The sequence below is a fragment of the Aureobasidium melanogenum genome, assembly GCF_000721775.1.
Source record: "Aureobasidium melanogenum CBS 110374 unplaced genomic scaffold scaffold_31, whole genome shotgun sequence".
Lineage (NCBI taxonomy): Eukaryota > Fungi > Ascomycota > Dothideomycetes > Dothideales > Saccotheciaceae > Aureobasidium > Aureobasidium melanogenum.
In genome coordinates this window covers 121,242-141,345 of record NW_024470083.1, presented here as the reverse complement: position 1 = coordinate 141,345, position 20,104 = coordinate 121,242, and the positions used below count along the sequence as shown (strand labels likewise).

The 20,104-nt window shown below is 50.0% G+C and overlaps 6 protein-coding genes across 6 annotated transcripts; 1 reads left to right on the top strand and 5 right to left on the bottom strand.

Moving 5' to 3' along the window:
* Positions 1–765: 765 nt before the first annotated feature.
* Positions 766–1,197, bottom strand: M437DRAFT_59097 (uncharacterized protein; the record flags this gene model as incomplete). Its single annotated transcript, XM_041023520.1, has 1 exon — positions 766–1,197. A coding segment is annotated over one exon (432 nt), but the record flags the coding sequence as incomplete, so codon positions are not given.
* A 3,844-nt stretch (positions 1,198–5,041) lies between these two features.
* On the bottom strand, positions 5,042–6,841 carry M437DRAFT_59208 (sugar transporter-like protein; the record flags this gene model as incomplete). The annotated part of the gene is made up of 4 exons (XM_041023541.1): positions 5,042–5,284; positions 5,343–5,639; positions 5,697–6,359; positions 6,410–6,841. 4 exons carry the CDS (start codon positions 6,839–6,841, stop codon positions 5,042–5,044), a joined length of 1,635 nt encoding a protein of 544 aa, XP_040875565.1.
* A 1,019-nt stretch (positions 6,842–7,860) lies between these two features.
* On the bottom strand, positions 7,861–11,197 carry M437DRAFT_88509 (histone transcription regulator HIRA, WD repeat superfamily; the record flags this gene model as incomplete). Its single annotated transcript, XM_041028849.1, has 4 exons — positions 7,861–7,964; positions 8,019–10,964; positions 11,026–11,100; positions 11,161–11,197. 4 exons carry the CDS (start codon positions 11,195–11,197, stop codon positions 7,861–7,863), a joined length of 3,162 nt encoding a protein of 1,053 aa, XP_040875564.1.
* Positions 11,198–11,525: 328 nt separating this feature from the next.
* M437DRAFT_69884 (retrograde regulation protein 2) lies at positions 11,526–13,373 on the top strand (the record flags this gene model as incomplete). The annotated part of the gene is made up of 2 exons (XM_041025368.1): positions 11,526–11,581; positions 11,744–13,373. The coding sequence occupies 2 exons, from the start codon at positions 11,526–11,528 to the stop codon at positions 13,371–13,373; spliced, it is 1,686 nt and encodes a 561-aa protein (XP_040875563.1).
* A 706-nt stretch (positions 13,374–14,079) lies between these two features.
* M437DRAFT_59103 (histone-fold-containing protein) lies at positions 14,080–15,069 on the bottom strand (the record flags this gene model as incomplete). The annotated part of the gene is made up of 5 exons (XM_041023521.1): positions 14,080–14,182; positions 14,304–14,391; positions 14,446–14,517; positions 14,583–14,856; positions 14,911–15,069. 5 exons carry the CDS (start codon positions 15,067–15,069, stop codon positions 14,080–14,082), a joined length of 696 nt encoding a protein of 231 aa, XP_040875562.1.
* Positions 15,070–15,626: 557 nt separating this feature from the next.
* M437DRAFT_88506 (uncharacterized protein) lies at positions 15,627–19,507 on the bottom strand (the record flags this gene model as incomplete). The annotated part of the gene is made up of 2 exons (XM_041028848.1): positions 15,627–19,126; positions 19,177–19,507. 2 exons carry the CDS (start codon positions 19,505–19,507, stop codon positions 15,627–15,629), a joined length of 3,831 nt encoding a protein of 1,276 aa, XP_040875561.1.
* Positions 19,508–20,104: the final 597 nt, after the last annotated feature.

The window sequence follows — 20,104 nt, the reverse complement described above, 5'->3', positions numbered from 1 at the left end:
CATCCTGTCATCTGTTCCATACCATCTCTATCACTCAAGGAACTGCTGGTATGGCGAATTGTCTAGCACCCCTCCCAATTGCGGATCCACAAGAAATTCATCATTCGCTGTCCCCTCAGTGACCACCTGCCCACCACTCATGTCGAATCCACCGTGCATGGCCTCCTGAAAGTTGGCGTCAAGGCCTGAAATCTCGTGTCCCAGGTTGTAGGTCGTGTGGTCGGGATGCAGCAAGAGTCCGTTGTGGTCCATGAAGTTGCCTCCGTGCTGCGGTTGTTGATATGACGACACTGGTGTTGGGCCCCTGGACTGCAACAACTCATGGTGCTGCCCACCAGGCAACGATACCAATGCTCCGCCGGATCCCATCGATGCTGGCGTGCCGTTCATTGCCATTCGACTATCATGCATCTGCTGCACTCCGCCTCCCTGCTGATACACTGCGTACTGACCATGACCGTTGGCAACTGCGTATGCATACGGATGGCTGTGATACATCTGTGCCTGACTGGCTGCATATGGCAGCATTTGTTGGTATGTCGTAGAGCTTCTTCCAGGATCCGCAAGCTGGTACTTCACATCTGCATACGAGTAGTTGTCGGCATAAGGATCTGTCATTCTTGGAGGCTGCTTGGCTTGCCTGACCTGTCGTCCTGGCCGATATTCGCCATCAGGGTCGTCATCCGAATCGCTGAAGTGGCTGTATGCGCTCTCGGGGTAGTCCAGGATCCGCTTGGGATTCTTCTTCTTCGGGATGGCCTTGGCAGGTGAAAACTTGTACTCCGGGAATGCTCTCTGATGATTCTCTCTTTCTATCGTCGCCAGTCGGTCGTAGTAATCCTTGATCTCTTTGGGCTCCAGCTTCTTCCAGCTTTGGCCGGTCACTTTCGACACTATCTGGTGGTTGTTCTGGTCGCACCATTTCTTGGTACGCTCAGCATATGCGGAACGGTACAGCATGAACCTGTTCATAGGCCTCGCAATCTTGTTGGCTTTGGTCACCTCCGAACGTCTTTCTTCCACCGATCTGTTGGCCCATGCCTCCATATCCCTCAAGGGTGTGTCAGAGTCCTTGGTCAAGACACTCAAGGGTGCTTGAAGTACGACATCTGCTTCCTGCACTTTCTTGGCTCTGTTTTTTCTCACTCCAGCGATACGAGGACTACTGGCTGCGGGCGTAGAGCGCGACGAACTCATCGGCGAGTCCATGGGCTTGGTCGTCCGCCCACTTCGCGTTCTTCTACTGCCATCGCTTCCTGTGTTGGGACGAGAGGCTGGACAACTGGCACCGACACCTTGATAATCGTAGTTGGTGTTGTCGTACGTGCTCAGGTTGCTGCCATCTGGCCACCCTGAGTTGTCCTTGTCATGGTCAGCGTATTCTTCTTTCTGTCGGAAGGATGACTTACGAATGTGAAGTTGTCATAGGCTTGTCCTTCATTGTAGATTTCAATGTGGGACAGCTCATGTTGGTTGTCCAGAGATTGGCCGTATTGACCTGACTGAGTGATCCGGTTGGATGGCATTGCGACTTTCACCTGCTCTCAGATTGAATCAGGACTTGGTGTTGCTTTTGCTGTTTCAGACGATTGCTCGATATCTTGCACGCACTGAATGTCGGCTTTGTCCTGTGTGTTGGGACAACTATTCTGTGGTGACGAATAAAGCAAAAGGTAGCAAAGAAATTGTGTCGCCTTTGGGTGTTGCTGTTTTGATTTGGACCGGCTACAGGCTAAGTCACCAGCCTCGTACCAAGCAGTCTCGGATAAAGGTCGAAAGAGCTCCGAGTCAGTGTCACTCTGGGGCACAAAAAGCAAGATAGTATGCGTCTTCGTTGGCCAAACACTTGCAACCTATGACATGGTAAGCGAAAGTCTCGTGCTGTCAGGAGAACGAACAAGGATGTATTCGTCCACGTAAACCACGTGCGTGGATCAAAGGCAGATGCAACGAACCTTGTCTCTTTTCGCAATCTTGCTTCCTAGATCGCGATGTCTTGGACAAACACTGGGGTTGTGGCTGCTGCTGAATGATGAGCTGATGCTTTGAACTATTGCTTTGCTTGTGTCTCGACGCAGGCGATCTTTGGTGTTTGTTGTGTTAGACAAAGTCCTTACAACCCGGGATGGCTTCCACAAGTCGGAATATTTGCCAAAGGAAGAACGAAACAAGCAGAAAGAAGGTCAACAGGTTCCCAGGATTCTTTGTCGGTCTCGTCAAAGGTATTTGTACAAACTCTGTCCGTGAAGATTGAGCAAGTGCCGATTGCAAACTCAGTCTTCCTGCAAATGGAAGACTACTGAAGCCGGACAAGCATCACCGCATCCGTATAGGGATTTGAAGCCTGGACCCTCTGACGCTTTCTTGTCTGTCCGCTTTGGGACAAGCTACCTCTCATTGAATCTGCGTTACTGCTTTTGGAAGTATACTGGGCTATCGCCTTCTCTAAGAGCATTCTTCAGTTTGCGACAGCGAAGAAGAAATACATGAACCATCTGTTTTACCAGCAAGATATTGTGCTGAGGCAGACATCGTTTCAGCCGCTCCCAGCTCTGATTGCAGATGGCGGCGCCACTGCCTTCACCGTGGGAGCGGTTGCCTTACCGATGACTGGCCCGTCCCATCGGTCCAGTCGGCGAGCCTCACATCTGCAGGACCCACTGGTTTGCAGAGAGACAAGATGACATGCATCATAAAACAAGAGAGAGCATAGCGTGCTTTCTGCGCCCGCCCTAACCAGCGAGTCCCCATCAGAGTGCATGTGCGGTCTACTTCTGGTACCTGTTGAAGTCACTGTCCAATCGCGTTCTTGTTGACGGATGGCTCCGGACCCGGCCAACACCATCAACATTCTTCAATGTCGACTATGCAACTCTAACCGAAAAGGGACTTCGACGAGCATGGGAGCAGATTTAAGCACTACGTTGAGCTCAGGCTGAAGCTGAAGCGAGGGTAACATATCCCTTCCACCTTTTTTTCCTGAATACATTGGGCGTCATGACGCTGCATGGCCAAGATAGACACCACATGTGGTCCTGGCAGATGTGGTCACCCGCCCTGCGGCAGGACGGACCGCACATGTATAGGGCTTGGGGAGACACATTGTTTGGTCCTGATTCTCGTGACTGTGGAGATTTGAAGTAGGCATGCATGCATGCACGTCCCAACACACGCAGGCAACCAATCCACCGCTGTGGTCCTTGGGGTCATGATGAAAACAGCAAAGAGCACACGACCCCTCACCCCTCGGCCGTAATGCAGTCTGAGAATCTCACCACCACTCTCCAACCTACTGAACAACCAGGCAAATTCACACTACTGCAAACGGTAAGTTGATGCAGTATGGCTCTCTGCGTCGAGACAGACAGTGCGAAGCCATTGTCTCAGAGGAATGTACGCTAGGCCCAGCTTTCACGAGTGCTCGTTTGTGTAACCACACCTTTTCCAGCTCCCTGATCTGGGGTTGGCTGCAGCTACCCGGCTGGGAGCACGAGCGCAAGGTCTACGTTTGTGCAAGGCACCCGTGTCGGCATGTCCGTGGTTTACAGGTCCTCCTTCTTCTTGTAAGCGATATCGCCGTGGCCGGATAGCGATCATGAGTCGATGTCTTTATGTTGCTAAAAGTGTGGACACAAGGTTTGTTTCATCAGCAGTCAATGTTTGAAGCTTGATTTGGATCACTGGACGTCGAGCAAATCTTTGCGAATCGACCTTGATTCTCAGCAACGCCCTCTGTATTCACTTATGAATTCGAGAGCTAAATGCAGGTCTTGTGTTCAACATCTGGCACCTATACAGCAGCTAGCAGGGACCGTTGTCTCCCTCGTCTACGATATTGACTCTGGTGGTCAGTTTGTGGCAGACGTCATGACAAGCACGTAGGTATCTTCAAGGAAGGAACGATCGCGAGATGTCAATGCAATTTAGTCACTATGTGTGATTTCTGCTTCAGTAACTACATAAAACAGGTAGGTGCGAAGGCGCTTGTTTCTGCACTTTGATAATCACACTTTTCTAATCCTGAGGTCGAGACTGAACCAATATCTGTCATCCAGTGTGGCTGTCAGATACAGACTCTCATTGCGCGGACGTCTGAATTTCCTACGCTTTCTGCACTGGATCGGTGAGCTAGTTGACGTCCTATTCGAGAAGGTGGGATCGTGGGGACCGGGTTGATAAGTTCACCCTTCTTTCCTATCTAGCCAATACGTCTGCATTGTCAATACCTGAGTCCAAGATCCTCTTGTCGCGTGCTTGTCAAACTGTGTCTGCTTCGAACCATTTCCTTCAATCAGAAGCTGATGACACCAACGCCAGCCCAGTCTCCAACTACTTCTCTCTATACATCGAAAAATTGTAGAGTTTTGCAAAGTATACTCAAAGGAACAGAAAACCAATTTCTTGCATCTTTATCTTAAGTCTCTTGGTGAATTTTTCAGAAATGATTTTTTTTGGCAGTTTGGCAAAATATGAAAAATTTAAAAATTAAAAAAAGTCGTCGAGAACTTGGCTGCGGGTATGACCCTGATACCTGGTAATTCTCTCAATGCAACAAGCAAATGCTGTACTTCTTTAGGTATTTTGTCTCGATATGGCATTAAACCAATGTCAGCGATTTATTCGGAAACTCTCGCGGTTCTTGCTTGGTCATAAATATGAATGTGGTGGTTGAGAAACCGCAATACAGTCATCCAGCACATCCGTCGTGATGCAGCTCAAGAATCCTTCACGGCTCACGCAAGAAGTTGATCTACTGGATAAAGGCATCAAAGCAGGCCGGAGACAAAAAGGTACGATTTTTGTTTGAGCAGATATCTCTACAATTACAGCGAACATAAACACAGTGAGTACTTGACACAGTTAGTCTGTTGCTAGAGAGATGAAATTCGAAAGAAAACGAAAAACATTGAGCTTGTTGCCAGGGTATCATATCATAAGTAGAGCAGGCAATGCAATCGAGTCCGGTTGTCGGAGTCCAGAAGCGAGCATGCTTTTGAGAAAAAATGGTTATATGGAATTGGCCTAGACGAAAAGATGACGTCTAGAACATTTGGCGATCCCTCATCTCGACAGGAAGGAAGACCATGGTGATTGCGGAAAGCCAAATGCCACCAGCACCAAGCCAAAGAATACCAGAGCTCTTCGAAGCAATCAGATTCTCTCCTGCAAACGGCGCAACGATGCCGGCAATACGGCCCAAGCATGACAGCATGCCGCTGGCGCTTCCACGATAGGCAGTGTCGAATAGTTCAGGGGCTGAGGCGTAAAGGACAGCATTGAAATACTTTGGTATCAAAATTAGCTCGTGATGCGAGTGGAAGAGGCTCATTCTGAGGACTCACAGTCTGCATGATATATTCCAAGGCGTTGAGACCGACGTAGCCGGGGACGTTGGTGACTTGAGTATACATGGCCATTGCAAGACCTTGACAAAGAGCAGAGAAGACAAGCGACCACTTCCTGCCAACGAGAGGCAACTGAACCGATGCCATGGCGATCATAGCACCAAGAATGCCAGGCGTATAGATGGCAAAGTAGTGTGCGTAAGTCTCTTCGACAGAACCAGATGCATTGACTTCATTTCGGAGAAGAATCAAAGGCAAGTATTGACCGGCGAGGTTAAAGGACCAGTAATCACCCTATGAGGAGTAACGTTAGTTTCTCAGGGCCACGAATAGCGTAGACGGAGTACTCACCATATAGGCAACGGCCAAAAGCACAAAGATAAAAACCTGCAGCTTGCTGGTGAAAAGAGCTTTGAGATGCTTGAAGCTGTGGGCAGTGTTCTTGAGAACGCGCTTAAGTGTGTCCGTGGTGCTGAGAGGTTGACCAGAAGCTTCAAGCTCACCAGTAGACAACGAAGAGGTCTCGTCAACAGCGGCGAGATGGGCAACGGTCAAAACTGGCGGAGGAGCTCTGTTGAACTTGGCAATCTTGTGCAGGACTTCGATGGCTTCGGCCTCCCTTCCTCTGCTGACTAAGAACTTGGGCGACTCTCGGAAGCTGAAGACAAAGAAGCGCAAGAAGAAGACAAACAAAGTAGCGCTTCCAAGGATAATGAGGGTGTATCTCCAACCCATGTTGCTGCTCTCGGTACAACAAGGTGTTTTTCCAGTACTGCAAGCGGGATAGTCTATATTGCAACGCCACTTGGGCTGTGCTGCAGTGCCGTAGGTGACGCCAGTTGCAAAGACGACACCAATGGGCTGCCACAAGGAGAGAAGAGAAACAAGGAAGCGACGATTTTGAGGGAGGAATTCGAGAGCGATGGTGGCATCAATGGGAATGTTTCCACCGAGACCTAGCGAAGCAAGGAAGTATATAGCGCAAATCGCACCGTAATTATCCTTGGGAGCAGCCTCATTGAAAGTCAGCTTTTGCAACAACAGACTAGACGAACAGAATATACCAAGATAAGACCGAAGACCGAAGTGATCAGACATGTCAAGTTGAAGGCCCAACGACGGCCAATGACATCTACCAGGATTCCAAAGCTGAAAGCGCCGACAGCTAGACCAGCGTTTGCACAAGAGAAAATTGTTCCGGTTTGGCCATCAGGCACACCCATTTCCTGGTAGATAGCTGAAGCGATCAAACCAACACCTTGCGACCAGGCCAGATCCAAGAAGTAGCCGAAGCCGCACAGGAACCAGATGCACCATTGGTACCTGCCCATACCAAATTTGTCGAGTTCGGCATTGATGAGAGCCGCTTTCTTCTCAAAAGGCGTGAGATCGTGCGCAGTTTGGCCCTTCAGAATGTGGCCAACAGATAGTCCTGCTTCGGGCGCGATGGCGACAGTAGCTTGGCCTACCTCAGCCTCGGCCTGGTTGGATGACATGTGCCGCAGACTCTTTTCATCCTGAGTCTGGACATCTTCACTCTGCTTGGAGTGCTTAAAGGAGTCCAGCATGGTATTTTCGTGTCGCAACACTGTTGGGCTGAGCTGAGCTTGTTTGCGTCGTCAATTGAAGGTCGGTCGATCCTGTCGCAAAACGCTGAAGAAAGTCCAGTCGCGTGAGTATTGGAAAGTGGATGCAAAGTAAGAGGAAGGAGCGACCACTGCCTGGTTTTGTCTTATCACTGACCGTAGGATTCAAGCGCCACTCCTAAAAAATTCTTGCTGTCATGGCCCATTCGTAAGGTGCGTATCGTTAACTTACCACTTACCGCTTGCGGAGACCTGAGAGCGTTTACTGCAACTACATGCCGCTATATGCAGTAGCGAGCCTATCACTATCCGTTTCCGTTAACCTTACAGTCGTTTAGCCTTCGCTCACACTAGCGACCTCTATCCACACTCGCCGCCATCTTCTCACTGAATCTCACACGCAGGAAAGTGCAAAGAAGTCTGCTGTTGCTGTCGCAAACTTCAGGAATGGAAAACCGAGAGGATGTTTCGTGACGTCGACATTATCCATCAAATCGTGGCTCGCGCGATTCGATGCGGGGACTCGACGTTGATTGGCTGTGCAGCTTGAACTCTATCTATCGTGTAGATCCTTTATATCCACTTCTCGGCAGGATGTAACCCTTGTTGATCATCTACACGGCACACTATGTAGTAGTGTGCTCGGCCATGACCGAACGAGTTAAGCATTGATAGAAAATTCAGCCAGCCCTCACCGTAGACCATTCAGCAGCACTCAGGCGCAAATGGTGCAGCAAGCAGGAAACAAAACATCGCGTGATAATCCCATGACCTCAGCTCTTCGGCCGTTGACGCCAATACGCCTATACATGACATGAAATCCTTCGCTTTTATTGCCGTCTAGACTTGCGTATGCTTGAGCAAAGCCAAGGCAAAGGCAATAGAATGCAGATGACAAAACAGGTAATGACAGATGCAACGCTCCTCCCTCAGATTTCCATGGCTGAAGAGGCCAAGCCATCACTTGCGCCATCGAGGACACCCAGAAGGCGAGCATATGGGACGGTGATGCGTTGGAGGTCACGATGCTTGCCTACGAATGCGTCAGTATCAATGAACGTGAGCCAGACAAGAATTTTAAACTTACCCAAGATGAGAACGACTTCCTTGAGCAGCTCTTCTCGGGGCCAACCAACAAGATCCCCTTCTTCAGCCATCCAGCCTTGTCCTCTTTCCTCAATTGGCTTCTCCTCTTCATCCTCAAATACGCTGCCCATAAGCGACCGCAGTAGCTCTTCAACCTTGGCCTTCGAGCCTTCAGCGCCGATACGCTTGGCGTACATGAGAAGATACAGGTGGAACTCTTCGCGTGCGCCCAAGGTCATGGCTGCTGCGACACGATTCTCGAGATGTGCAACGCTCACAGCACTCTCAAATCCTTCATATCCTTCTGCAACAAGCAACGTCTTGACCAGTCTTTGCAGGAAGTACGCACGGCCACGCAGCAAGGATTGGGTTGTGGTATTCCGTTCGAGCAGGGGGATAATTCCAGCGGATAAATTCTCAGGTTTGAGGTCATCATCAGTAGTGGAAGTGCCGTTGGCGCCCTTGGTCGTGGGTTGCACGGTAGAGATGGATGTGTCGGCCGTGTTCCAATACTGGCTGCCCACTGCCCACCAAGGCTCTGACAAACGTTGCCAGATATACATGGCTTGTGAATAGCTGTAGCCATCTCCGTTAGACAGACCTACTATGATTCGTCCTTGTGAGTTGAGGCGAGCGAACATGACGGCTGGTCCATTCGTAGTGTGGCCCTGCTGAGCTGTAGCAGCAATATCCAGCACAGGCGCGAGAGATACTGGTGGGTGTGGTGACGACATGGTCTTGATGTTCCAGACGTAGCACATTCCTACGGCATTCACGCACAAGAGCCACCAGCCTCGGCAATCCATAATGACGGGTTGTGCGTCGAGGATGAGGGCGTTGAGCAACCTGCGACCAGCTGGGGTCCAGATGTGAACCGACCCATCTTCACAAGCAGCAGCCCAGAAATTGTGGTTTCCGGTGACAAGCAAGACGGCTCGAGGCAGATAATCTTGCCATATTGATTGACCTCGCCTTGAGACTGTGAGGCGAGTGGGATCGCGATCCTGGACCCTACCTGTGCGTGCAGGTCCAGAGGCATTACGTGCCTCGAACACAATTGATGGCTCATCACTTGTGTCCATCTGCTGTCCTTCGTTTTCTTGGTTGTTAGTTGTATCGAGGGGACGGACTATGGTCGCTCTGACGAGGGGTACTGCTAATCTGACCTGGCTGGTAGTCAAGCTGGGATTGACAATGGCAGGTCTGAGCGGTTCAGCGGTTTCGGTGACGCTTTTACCAGCTGAGCTTGGTGGAACGAGACCAGCGGCAGTGTTGATGACCACAGGCGTGGCTCCATTTTGTTGAATAGAGGCGATGCGCTTCTCAGCACGACGATCATCGTCTCCTTCAATTTCAGCAAACTTCCTCTTGTTGCCAAGTAACAGCGAAGCAAGACCGCCTCGAGGAAGACCATCGAACGGTTTTGACAGATCCAATGTTGTCTGAGGTGCATCGTTACGACTGGCTTGCGAGACACTGGACATGAGTTGTGGTTTCGGTAATGACGACTCTCCAACACCGGAAGACGAAGAAACAAGCAATGGGGCAATGCGCTTCTTGCCATCTTTCGTAATCGTCACACGCTGTTTGAGTTTATCGATTTTTGCGACCTGCGGGTCTAGTGGTGGTGCCGGTTCCTTGGGCTCGGCAGTGTCTGTAGTGCCATTCGTTGTTGTGTCCTTAGTTGTGCCATTGGTTGTTGCAGCAGGAGCAGACTTGTCCGAGGTCCCGTTCAAGGACGGAACAGCAACGGTGCCATCGCCCATAAGCTCTCCCATGCGACCCTGGACACCCTTGAGCTCGCCAGCCTTGCTATTCTCTTCAAGTCTCAAAGCGTCTGGACCCTCAACAACTCCAACTCTTCTGCCTGCGCCGAAGCGTGCTAAAGCTTTGTCATTGTTCACAACTGGTGCTGGGTAGCCCAGCTCTCCCGCGGAAAACACACAACAGGCGATGGTTCCATCCAAACTAGTAAAGTAGATAGTCTCGCCGTCGGGTGACCATGCAAGGTCCGAAATGGGTTTAGCAGCAAGCTCCTGTGTGACGACAAAGGGTCGAGGAGAATTTGTGTTCCAGACGCTGAGTGTCTTGTCTTGGCCGGCGCATGCTACGACGGTGACAGCACCGGCAGCAGCAGTTTCTTGAGCATTAATGTCGCTAGCTGGTGGAGGAGGCTCAGGACAGAAGAGACGCGGAGAGAAAGCGCAGACTTCGACGGGACCTTCGTGGCCTATCAAGTTGACTTCGCTTTCCCAGCTGCCGCGAGTAATGATGGCAACAGAACTCACAGGGCCATTTACGGCATTGGCAGCAGCTATATGAGCACCATCAGGAGACCAGGAACATCTGCGGAAGTATGTAGTCAGGGGGGATGTGGTAAAGGGGACCGAGACAGTGGCTTCGAGGACGAAATTGTTGACTTGATCGTAGGTAGTGGCATTCGGAGGAGGAGAGGTGAAGCGGAAGATGCGTATGGTACGGTCGTCGCTAGCAGTAGCAAAGTATTTGTTCGCGGGATCGAAGGTGATGCCCTTGACGTGACTCTGGTGTTGCGATAGCGTCTTGAGCTTTTCGAACGTGTGACCAGACCATACCACGACCTTAGAGTCGAGGCCAACGGATACCAGTATGGATGAATCAGCGGACCAGCCTAGGTCTTGAACGTCGTTGTCGTGGCCGATCAGGCGTCGGAAGATTCGCCAATTCTCGACAGGGGGAGTCTCGTTGGAGCCAAATGTGGTGTGGGCCGGAGGATTGGGATCGAGGTTATAGATGCACACAATCTTGTCATCGGCACCAGAGGCCAGGTATTTGCCATTTCCAGAGAAGCGCACAGAGTGGATGGTGCCCGAGTGGTAGCTCATAGCGGCCAGCTGTTTGGGCTTGGTGTATTCTGCGTTGGCGCCATTGCGGATCGCGTCCGTTGACCAGATTCGCACATGTCCATCTGTTGAGCTGCCATCTTAGCATGTCTGCTCTTGTTCGAATGCTTGTGTGACAAGGCGCACCTCCTCCTGCTGTTACCAAACGGCTTCCGTCGGGCGAGACGTGACAACTGTAGACTTCGAAATCCTTCTTGTCGCCTGGAGGTATCTTATCAGCTATGGTTCTAAGTGTACAATACGTAAAGGAATGCGACAGACCTCCGTGGGTCAACCAGAGCGGTTTAGTGAAGCGCATTGCGACTGTTTATCGAAGGTGCATGCTCCAGCTCTCGAAGGGTGCAACGAAAGATACTAGGCGGCCGTGTGCATGCGACACGACCTGTTCAAGCCGTTACACAGAATAGACGAACGTGTTGTTTCTTGTATGTGTTGTGGAAAGACAACACTCAATAATTCACATGCTCCATCAACGTCCCTCTTTGGAGCTTGGCACAACTGTAAACCGTGACCCTGTCCATCCTTCCTTGGTTGGAGCTGCGTGACGTCGATCTCGAATACGATAGACGGTTGAGATAACATAAACCAGTCCATTTCCATTTCTTCATAGAAGCTCGACTGCCACGATGGCGTTGACCACACCCAATCCCGAGCACCTTTACGGTCTGGTTGATATGGGAAGGTAAGGCAGTTCTCCCTTCATCTCTTTTCTAAAGACCCATCGGAAAAAAGTGTCAAAACCTTTGAGAACAAAAAAACATAGAATGATTGAAGGGCCACGAAAATAAAGATGGAGATGAAAAGAGTAACTCAGCAACTACTAACAGCGAATCCATCAATCTAGCAATGGCATCCGCTTCTCCATCACCGACCTCTCACCACCAACAACAAGAATCTTACCCACACTATACACTTCACGCGCCGGCATATCTCTCTACGATGCCCAATATTCCTCTAACGGCACACGCGTCCCCATCTCGGACGAAATCATAAAAACTGTAGTCGACAAGTTATCCCACTTCAAACGCACCTGCGCCGATTTCAGTGTTCCGGAACAAAATATTACTGTTCTGGCGACTGAAGCCACTAGAACTGCTGTTAATTCTCAAGAATTCAGAGATAGTATCAAGGAAGCTACTGGATGGGAGGTCAAGATGCTTGCCAAGGAGGACGAGGGCAGGGTTGGTGCATTGGGTGTTGCAACATCTTTGGGTGAGGTCAAAGGTTTGGTTATGGATTTGGGCGGTGGAAGCACGCAATTGACTTGGTTGGTCAGTGATGCCGAGACTGGCGAGATCAAGATGCCTGAGAGAGGTGCTGTTAGTATGCCTTTTGGCGCTGCAGCACTCTCTCGCCGCATCGCAGAGGCCGAGAAGCAAGGCGAAAAAGCAAAAAGACAGTTTGCTGAGGAAGTCAAGCAGACCATTACTGATGCGTATAATAGCTTGAGTATCCCTACAGAGCTGCAGGAGTTGGCGAAACAGCAGGGTGGCTTTGCTTTGTACCTCTCTGGCGGCGGGTTTAGGGGTTGGGGCTTTGTGCTTATGAGCGAGCACGCCGTATCTCCCTACCCAATCTCTCTCATCAACGGTTTCTGCGTTGATAGAAGCACTTTCTTGAATACGGTATCAGTGCAACAGGCAGCAAACTCACACCTCGACTCCGAAGACGACAGCGCCATCTTCCGCATCTCCCAACGGCGAGCAACCCAAGTCCCCGCAGTTGCATTCCTCGTCACCGCACTCTCAGAAGCCCTACCACACATCAAAGAAGTCCGTTTCTGTCAAGGCGGTGTCAGAGAAGGCTATCTCTTCTCTACTCTACCTCAAGAAATCCGCAAGCAATCTCCTGTCGTGGTTGCCACTTCTGCTGCTGCAACGCCTGGATCTGCTCACCATGCAGATTTGCTTACACACTCTATTCCTTCTAGTTCTCTCGCTGGTACAGGACTGAGTATCCCCCTGATTCAGGCTTTCGCAAATCTGTCTCCGCATTTTTCGTCCCATCCTAAGGATATCCGTGCTGCGGCTGCTTTGCGCTGTACAACCACTGGTCTTCTAGCTCACGCTCATGGTCTCTCACACGCTGAACGAGCATGTCTCGCCCTGCTGCTTTGCAACCGCTGGGGCGGCAAGAAGGACCTTCCTCCCACAGACGTACCTTTCCTACACAGCATGCAAGCTCTAGTGGGTCCTAAAGCATCTTGGTGGTGTGCCTATCTCGGTGCCGTGGGTGCCTTGATCGGAGCAATTTATCCATCAGGCCGTGGCAATGAATTCATGAGTCTTGCCTCAGAATGGAGTGTTTCTCACAAGAAAGGAGACAAGATGTTGGTGTTACAGACAAAAGATAAGCAAGCTTCTTCTCTACGTTCAATGGCTCATGAAGAAATGGAAAAGATCGAGAAGATAGGAAAGAAGAAGAATTGGATTGGTGGGAAAGAGGGGTATGGATTCAAGGTCCAGGTGCTGTGATCTCGAGGGCTGTATTCCTGTCTCCTGCACGTATAATAGAAGCCTTCGAGATTGAATCATTGGGTAATAGTAACCTCTTACTCTACTTCAACTGTCAATATCAAATTTCCGTCTACTCTTAGAAGAACTAGATACTCTCTCACTCACACTCAGATCTGACATTGTTGGATCGACCTTTGGTCTTTTCAACTCCTGCAGAAAAGTCGGGTGGGCTTGGAGCTACATCTTGGCTGCAGGTTTGATCTTAAGCTTCCCCGAGATTTGGCGCGGTCAAAGAGGGCAAACCTCTGTTGATGGTGTAGTTTGAAGTGCTAAACGACTTGAAATATCAAGACTCTCACGCCCACGTATCTTTAACACAGACGGACACATTGTATAACCTTCTTAGACGTGCAAACATTTGATGGAAAGCGAATTATGTCTTGAATTGTATGTTTCGAACAACAATAGCAATTGTAGCATCATAGCATCTTGTTCTTCCATCATCGCCATATCCCCAGCAATATGTATAGTTATCCGTCCATAGCTATCTCTTAGTAGTAAAAGCAAGTTGAAAGCATTCTTTGTCGTCTCATCGTCTCAGTCATTACAGCTCGTGTTCTTTAGCCATTCATGGTGTATGTCGTAGTGTCATGGTTGTGCGTCGTACATGGGTCTTTCGTGTCGAGTGCCTCCAGACCAGAGGAAAGGGCCGAAATGCAAGACTCTAGCGCAGGGTTTTCTTGGTAGCATGGTTGAAGGCACGAAGAGCCTTTGCACCATTGCGCTGGGCGTGATTTCCCAGCTCTCCGGAGAGAATGAGCTTGGTACTGCACAGAGGAGTCAGTAAGTCCGAAAGTGAAAAGGACATATGAGTTAGTGCACGGGAAGAACAAGGATATCGATAAGGTAGCTAAGGCAAGGTGAGACAAGAAGGGTAATATGACTTACGCAGCCTGAATGTCATGAGCCTGGAGGGTAGGTTTCTTCAGCTTCTTGCATAGATCCGAAGCCAGGTCTGCAATACGAATGCAAATGTCTGTTTGTAGTGTTAGTTGTGCTGTATTGAATGACAAGCCTAATTGTTCCACACCTTTGACGAAGTCATTCATAATCTGCATAGCAGCCTTGCCAATTGCATTGTCAGGATGAATCTGTTTCAGAACTGTGAAGGTGTTTGTCAGACATCGGTACACACAGAGAGTGGTAGCAAAAGGCAAATGGACAAACCTTTGTGGATGTAGGCCTGAAAGTTTGTAGGATCACGTTTGACACGACGCTTTCTCTTCTTTCCTTCGCCGTCTTTCTTGCCATCAGTGGTGGCAGAAACCTTCTTGGCTGCAGGCTTCTTGGTTGCAGCCTTGATCGCAGCCTTAGTCTCGGTCTCATCGGCAGATGAGTCAGGAGTATCAGGTGTGGCAGCACTGGCGCCATCAGCAATCGAGGCCAATGCCTTGTTGACCACGTCGCTGTCGCCGCTGCTCGTGGGAATATCTGCATCGGGCTGGGCTTCGCCCTCAACTTGCGTGTCCTGTTCGAGCTGGGTCTCGTCCTCAACTTGCGTATTCTGGTCGAGCTGGGTGTCATTGTCGGTTTGAGTCTCCTGATCAGGCTGAATTGCATCCTCGTTGCTTTGAGAAGCTTCATGGCCCTGCGTCTGAGCGATGGCGTGCTGGGTCTCAGCAGCAGTGAGCTTTCGTGCGATCTTAGGAGGCATCTTCGATGGGGTTGGACGTGTCTAGTGACTTGAAACAGGTAGAGAAAGAAGAGGAAGGACAGGTAGGATCAAAGAACACGTGAAATAAACGTGTCAAAGGAGTGTGTTGTGTAATGAAGAAGGCAGGAGGGAGAAGAGTTGGCTGGCGCAATGAAGTGTATGAGAAGCCGTCGAGTCTTCTGTCGAGACGGCCGACGCTTTCGGCAGGCAACGATACCACCTACCTGCCGAAAGAGGAAAGAGCTACCCCGTATGAGGGCTCTCGGCGACAAGGTATACCTCCCTCGAAGTGCTTCTGGTCTTGAATCAGTCTTGGAGAACGATATGCATCACTTGAAGACAAAGAGATGTGTTCACAGCTGTACGAGATCTACAACGAGTCAAGCTGTGATATATAGATCATCATTTTAGATCGTCGTCATGCTTGCGTCCAAGCCTTGCTAATGCTACATGACCTGCGAACGCCGTTTGAGGTACGAGTTCCTGCTAAATGTACAGTAGAACGATCCTGAGTTCATGAAACGCCAATGCACACGTACCATGTATATACCCTTGTTTCACCTTTGCAGCTCTCTCAATGCTCTTTTCATACTCTCGAGCCTGGCTTTTTCTTTCACAACCATACCCTTGGCTAGATCTTTCAGCATTCTCTTGCCGAACTTGACGTGCTGTTCTTGCCAACCAGCCAACTCGGCTGCAACAGTCTGTTGCGTGTAGCGTAGTTCGCTACCAAGTGAGTCAAGTTCACCTTGAGCCTTTGTTGCTTTCTCTTCAGCTTCAGCTGCAATCGACCGCCTTGTCTCGTCAAACAGCCCTATGTTTGGCGTCCAGCGGGATTGCCTGCTAAGAGACCCCAGAGCTCTCTCGATATTTCTTCTAGCTTGGTTCATGCTGCCAATCAGGCTCGTTGGCCGCCCAAGAGCAACCAAGACCGCTGTTGAGGAATTTGCAATCGAGTGCAGCGAGTAGTAAAAGCTTGCCAGAGGATCAGATTCTGAAGGCGTCAAAGCTTTTGTGTACATTTCGAATGCTGTAAAATATTTTCGAGGAAGGAATTGAAGGGTTGCGACACCGGTGTTATTGAGCATTCGCGCATCATACAAATCCGAGTTGATCACGCGCTGGGCATTAGTGCGTCTGATGAGGGATTTCACAGCATGAGAGACTCCACGAAGTTGATCTTTTGCATGCGTTACAAATGATTCGACTTCTCGTGTATCCGTGATCGGATCGTAGTCATCCCGAACATTCTCCACACGGATCTCTGCCTTGTGTTTCGCTCGCTCGGCCAACATGGCGGGATCAATATCGGGAACAAGGAAGAACTCCCATACCATCTCATGTGTAGAGAAAGTAGAATGTGTCAGAAGACATTGCAAGAATGCATCAAGGCGGAGCTGAATATCACGCAGGACAGCCCTTGATGGCTTTGATGGTATCAAGAAGGGCGATGTCAGATTGAAATGTGTCGGGATCCAAGACGCGGGCTGCTCAATCGAGAGCCATTTTGCGAGGTGTTCAAAATCGGCAACGGAGCGACGACAGGTGGTGACTGTGATCGTGCCATTTGGGTTCGGACCTCCAGACTTTAGCACTAGTCGAACAGTGGCATCCTCCACGAAGAATGAGCGAACGACAGAAGTGATTCGTCCATCTGCTGCAGGTCGCGTTGATAGCAACACCAAATCATCAATTCGGTTTCTGACTTCGTCATCTTTGGCCAATTCAACCGCTGTTAAGCCTCGAATGTCTTTAATCTGTAGGTCTACTCGAGCATCACCGAAGAATGTTCGAACCAAGTCGAGTCTACCGTATTTGCTCGCCATCATAAGCGGTGTGAAACGTTTGTCATTCGCTGCATTCACATCCGAATCACAATGACGAAGGAGCCACGCCGTTAGATGAGGATCGTTGACAATATGTAGTAAAGTGTTGCCCTTGTTGTCTATGTGATCAGCAAGGTGGAGTGGCTCTTGATCTGGTTGAGTATTGGTCGCGAGAGTCAATGCGGTTTCGACCATCCAACGATACTCCTGGTGGTCGTATGACCTGCATAGAGCAAATAATGGGGTTTGACCATTCTTGTCTTTGAGCCGCCACGGCAGCATTTCGCCGACAGTCTCCATCAGATGTGGCTGGTTGAAAAGATAGTGGGCAAATGTTCTTCCTTTACTGTCTTGACGAACAAAATATGATCGTAGAGTGCTGTCGGAGGGAGAGTTGCGGATGATGTGATTGAGTAAGGTGTTTGTTAGGTTTTTGTCATCGCCCTGCACAGCGGCAACAAGCAGAGTCACTCCCTCGTTGTTAGCATCCTCCAGAATGAACTCGATAGGGAAATATTGATCCAAACTCAAGAGGTACTCTAAAGATGCGAGTTGTCCATTCTCGATGGCCATCATCAAAATAGAGTCTCCACCCAGACCTTGTGATTGTGAGATTTTGTCGAGAGAGCTGTCGCCTGCTGAAGCATTGCTGATGGTAGAGTCTATACTCTTGGATCTGGACCGGGACGGAGATGAATATCCTGATGACACAGATGCGCTGCGTAGTTTGGCCATAGTCACACGTTTTCGTTTTGGCTGACTGACTTCTGGGGGTGGTGTCGGCGGTTTTTGGAAAGGAAACACGTGAGCCAAAGATCCACCAACGGCAGCAAAACCACCTCCAGATATCGATGACTGTTGTTCCTGTTCCATTTGTACATCGTTCAGCCGTGAACTCAAGCTTGATGCATCTTGATCTCTGAAGCTGTCGTCAAATGATGGCGCCTCTTCTATGACTTGACCACCTGCCATCCAGGGAGCGTCTGGTTGAAGTATCTTGCGCAGATCCGATATGTTTCCATTTCGTGTCGCTTTCCATAATCGCGCATTCTTTCTCGCAGCTATCCGTAAGGCATCCGAGTCTCTTGACAAGTAAAGCAGTACAGCTTCGAAAGTGCTCAGTACATAGCCCATCTCTCCACTGTCCACATCGTCAATGAACACAAAGTGTCTCATATAGGAGAGTCTGGCGTGCAGATAACGAACAGAGCTTCTGATAACAACGATCAGGAGCATCGAGACCAAAGCATCGGCATTGATAGTCATGGCTATACTCGGTTTCTCTGACGTGCCATCCGGGCGCGTTCCTGGCTTCCCTACGTTAGTGGTTGGAGTCGTGGTAACAGTCTTTGCTGTCTCTAGTAAAACTTCGATCATCTCCTGAGGACTGCTGGCTACGCCCATCTTCTTGAAAATGCCCACAGCTCTGTCGATCCGGATCGCCATATCTCTTTTCCCCCTCATACCATCCTCTATAGGTATACCGACTTGTGCAATGTCGATGTTGGCCATCTTCCGCAAGCGATGTTCGAGTTCGAGGTCTTCTGAACGGCGAATATTGCATATCCGTGGAAATAGAATTGTTTCGTGTAGCTGCTCCGCGACATGACGTTCAATCATGCGCTCAACAACTGGACCTGACAAATCAGTTGTGGCACCAAGGAGTGATAATTGTTGTCTGTCAACGCCTTGGAACAAATCGATAGCAGCAGTAGTCGCACTTTCAAGCGCAAAGCGCATGGAGTCCTCTTCCGGTTCTATGGCCAGTGATGAAAGACGTATACTGCTCTCGCTCCCAGAAACCGAAGACCTGAGCGAAGCCAATGAATCCTCTAACGAAGTTGAAGAGTAATCCGATCTTTGCGAGCTCACAGATGGCGCCCGTGACGACTTGTTAGGTACAGGGCCTTCAAATTGTGCCGCAAACTCCTTGAGTGTTCTATCCAGACCATTCTGTAGTTGTCGCGCAATCAGAGGGAATGCGGTCAGCAGCTCTGTAAATGATGCGATATCTTTCTTCTTGACGTCCGATGCCGAGGGGATGGAAGACTTTGGTTTGTCTGCAGCGCGCTGAGCAGCCGTCTTGATGGTAGCCGGTACGATGCGAACGAGGTCGTATGAGCCTGTTAGAGGTCTAGAGATGTAGTAGACGAGCCATTGCTGGGCTTCTGGGATGTCTGGACAAAACAGAGTGTCGGTCAAAAGTTGAGCCTGTGTCAAGCTCTTGAAGCCTATAGAGCGGTGTCAGCAGTGTCGCTGTAAGCCAGTGGATAAGGCGAACCTTTGTTGCTGTAGACGTATGTATCCTTGACGACTACGGTCCTGCCATTGAGTGTGTTATACTGCTTGGCCTTGCCTTTGGTCTCGCGAATGTTCCCTCCATCTTTTGACGTGGACCCAGGTGGGATACCTCCAGGTATGCGAATGACATGGCTCGAGAGAAATTCTTCAGAGACGGCGAGGTCAGAATATGGCGCAGTCGTTTCGCGGTCGCGGCCTTGTAGTAGCGATTCAGTCGTCGGGACGAGCAGGATATGGTGGTTCACGGGTAGACACTGCGAGGGGAGGGTGCTTCTGAAGAAGGCCCGCAGAAAGGGGTTTAGAGGGTGCATTCAATCGGTAGTCGGTGGTGGGTCATGGCAAGATGGATTGACGGTATGCGAAATGCGCCCACGGCCGGGCGAGATTGTCTTGTTCCTCAGGTTCCGTCGGCACGCAAAGTCATGGGCTTGAATCAACTCCTGAACTGTTCTTGTCTGTTGTCTTGGGTCCCTGCAACTGTCGTGAACCTAGGCTGATCTGCCTGCGTGCCTAATAGAGCTCCGCCTCGAATATGTTTCAACATGTGACTGTCGCCCGCCCACAACGTCACCGGCTGCCGGAATCTGATTCTGCCCGCCAAGCTCCACCCTTGACTAAACATCCGTCTAACCATACGAGGCTGACTGAAGGACGCGCACACCAATTGACATATAGCCCAGGGTTTGCGAGCTATTCTTTGGATGCGAACATGTGCATATCTAGCGCGCGGAAGACTCCTTCAGGATCAGCCATCAATCACCTTTGTGATGCTCACCTGAAACACTTTATATCCGATGCAACATAGGACACATCCCGATCACGTTTTTGAGTAAGATGATGTAAGATGCAAGAATATTCATCATGTTAAAGTCATTTACTTTTCATTATCAAGCATATGCTAATGGGGC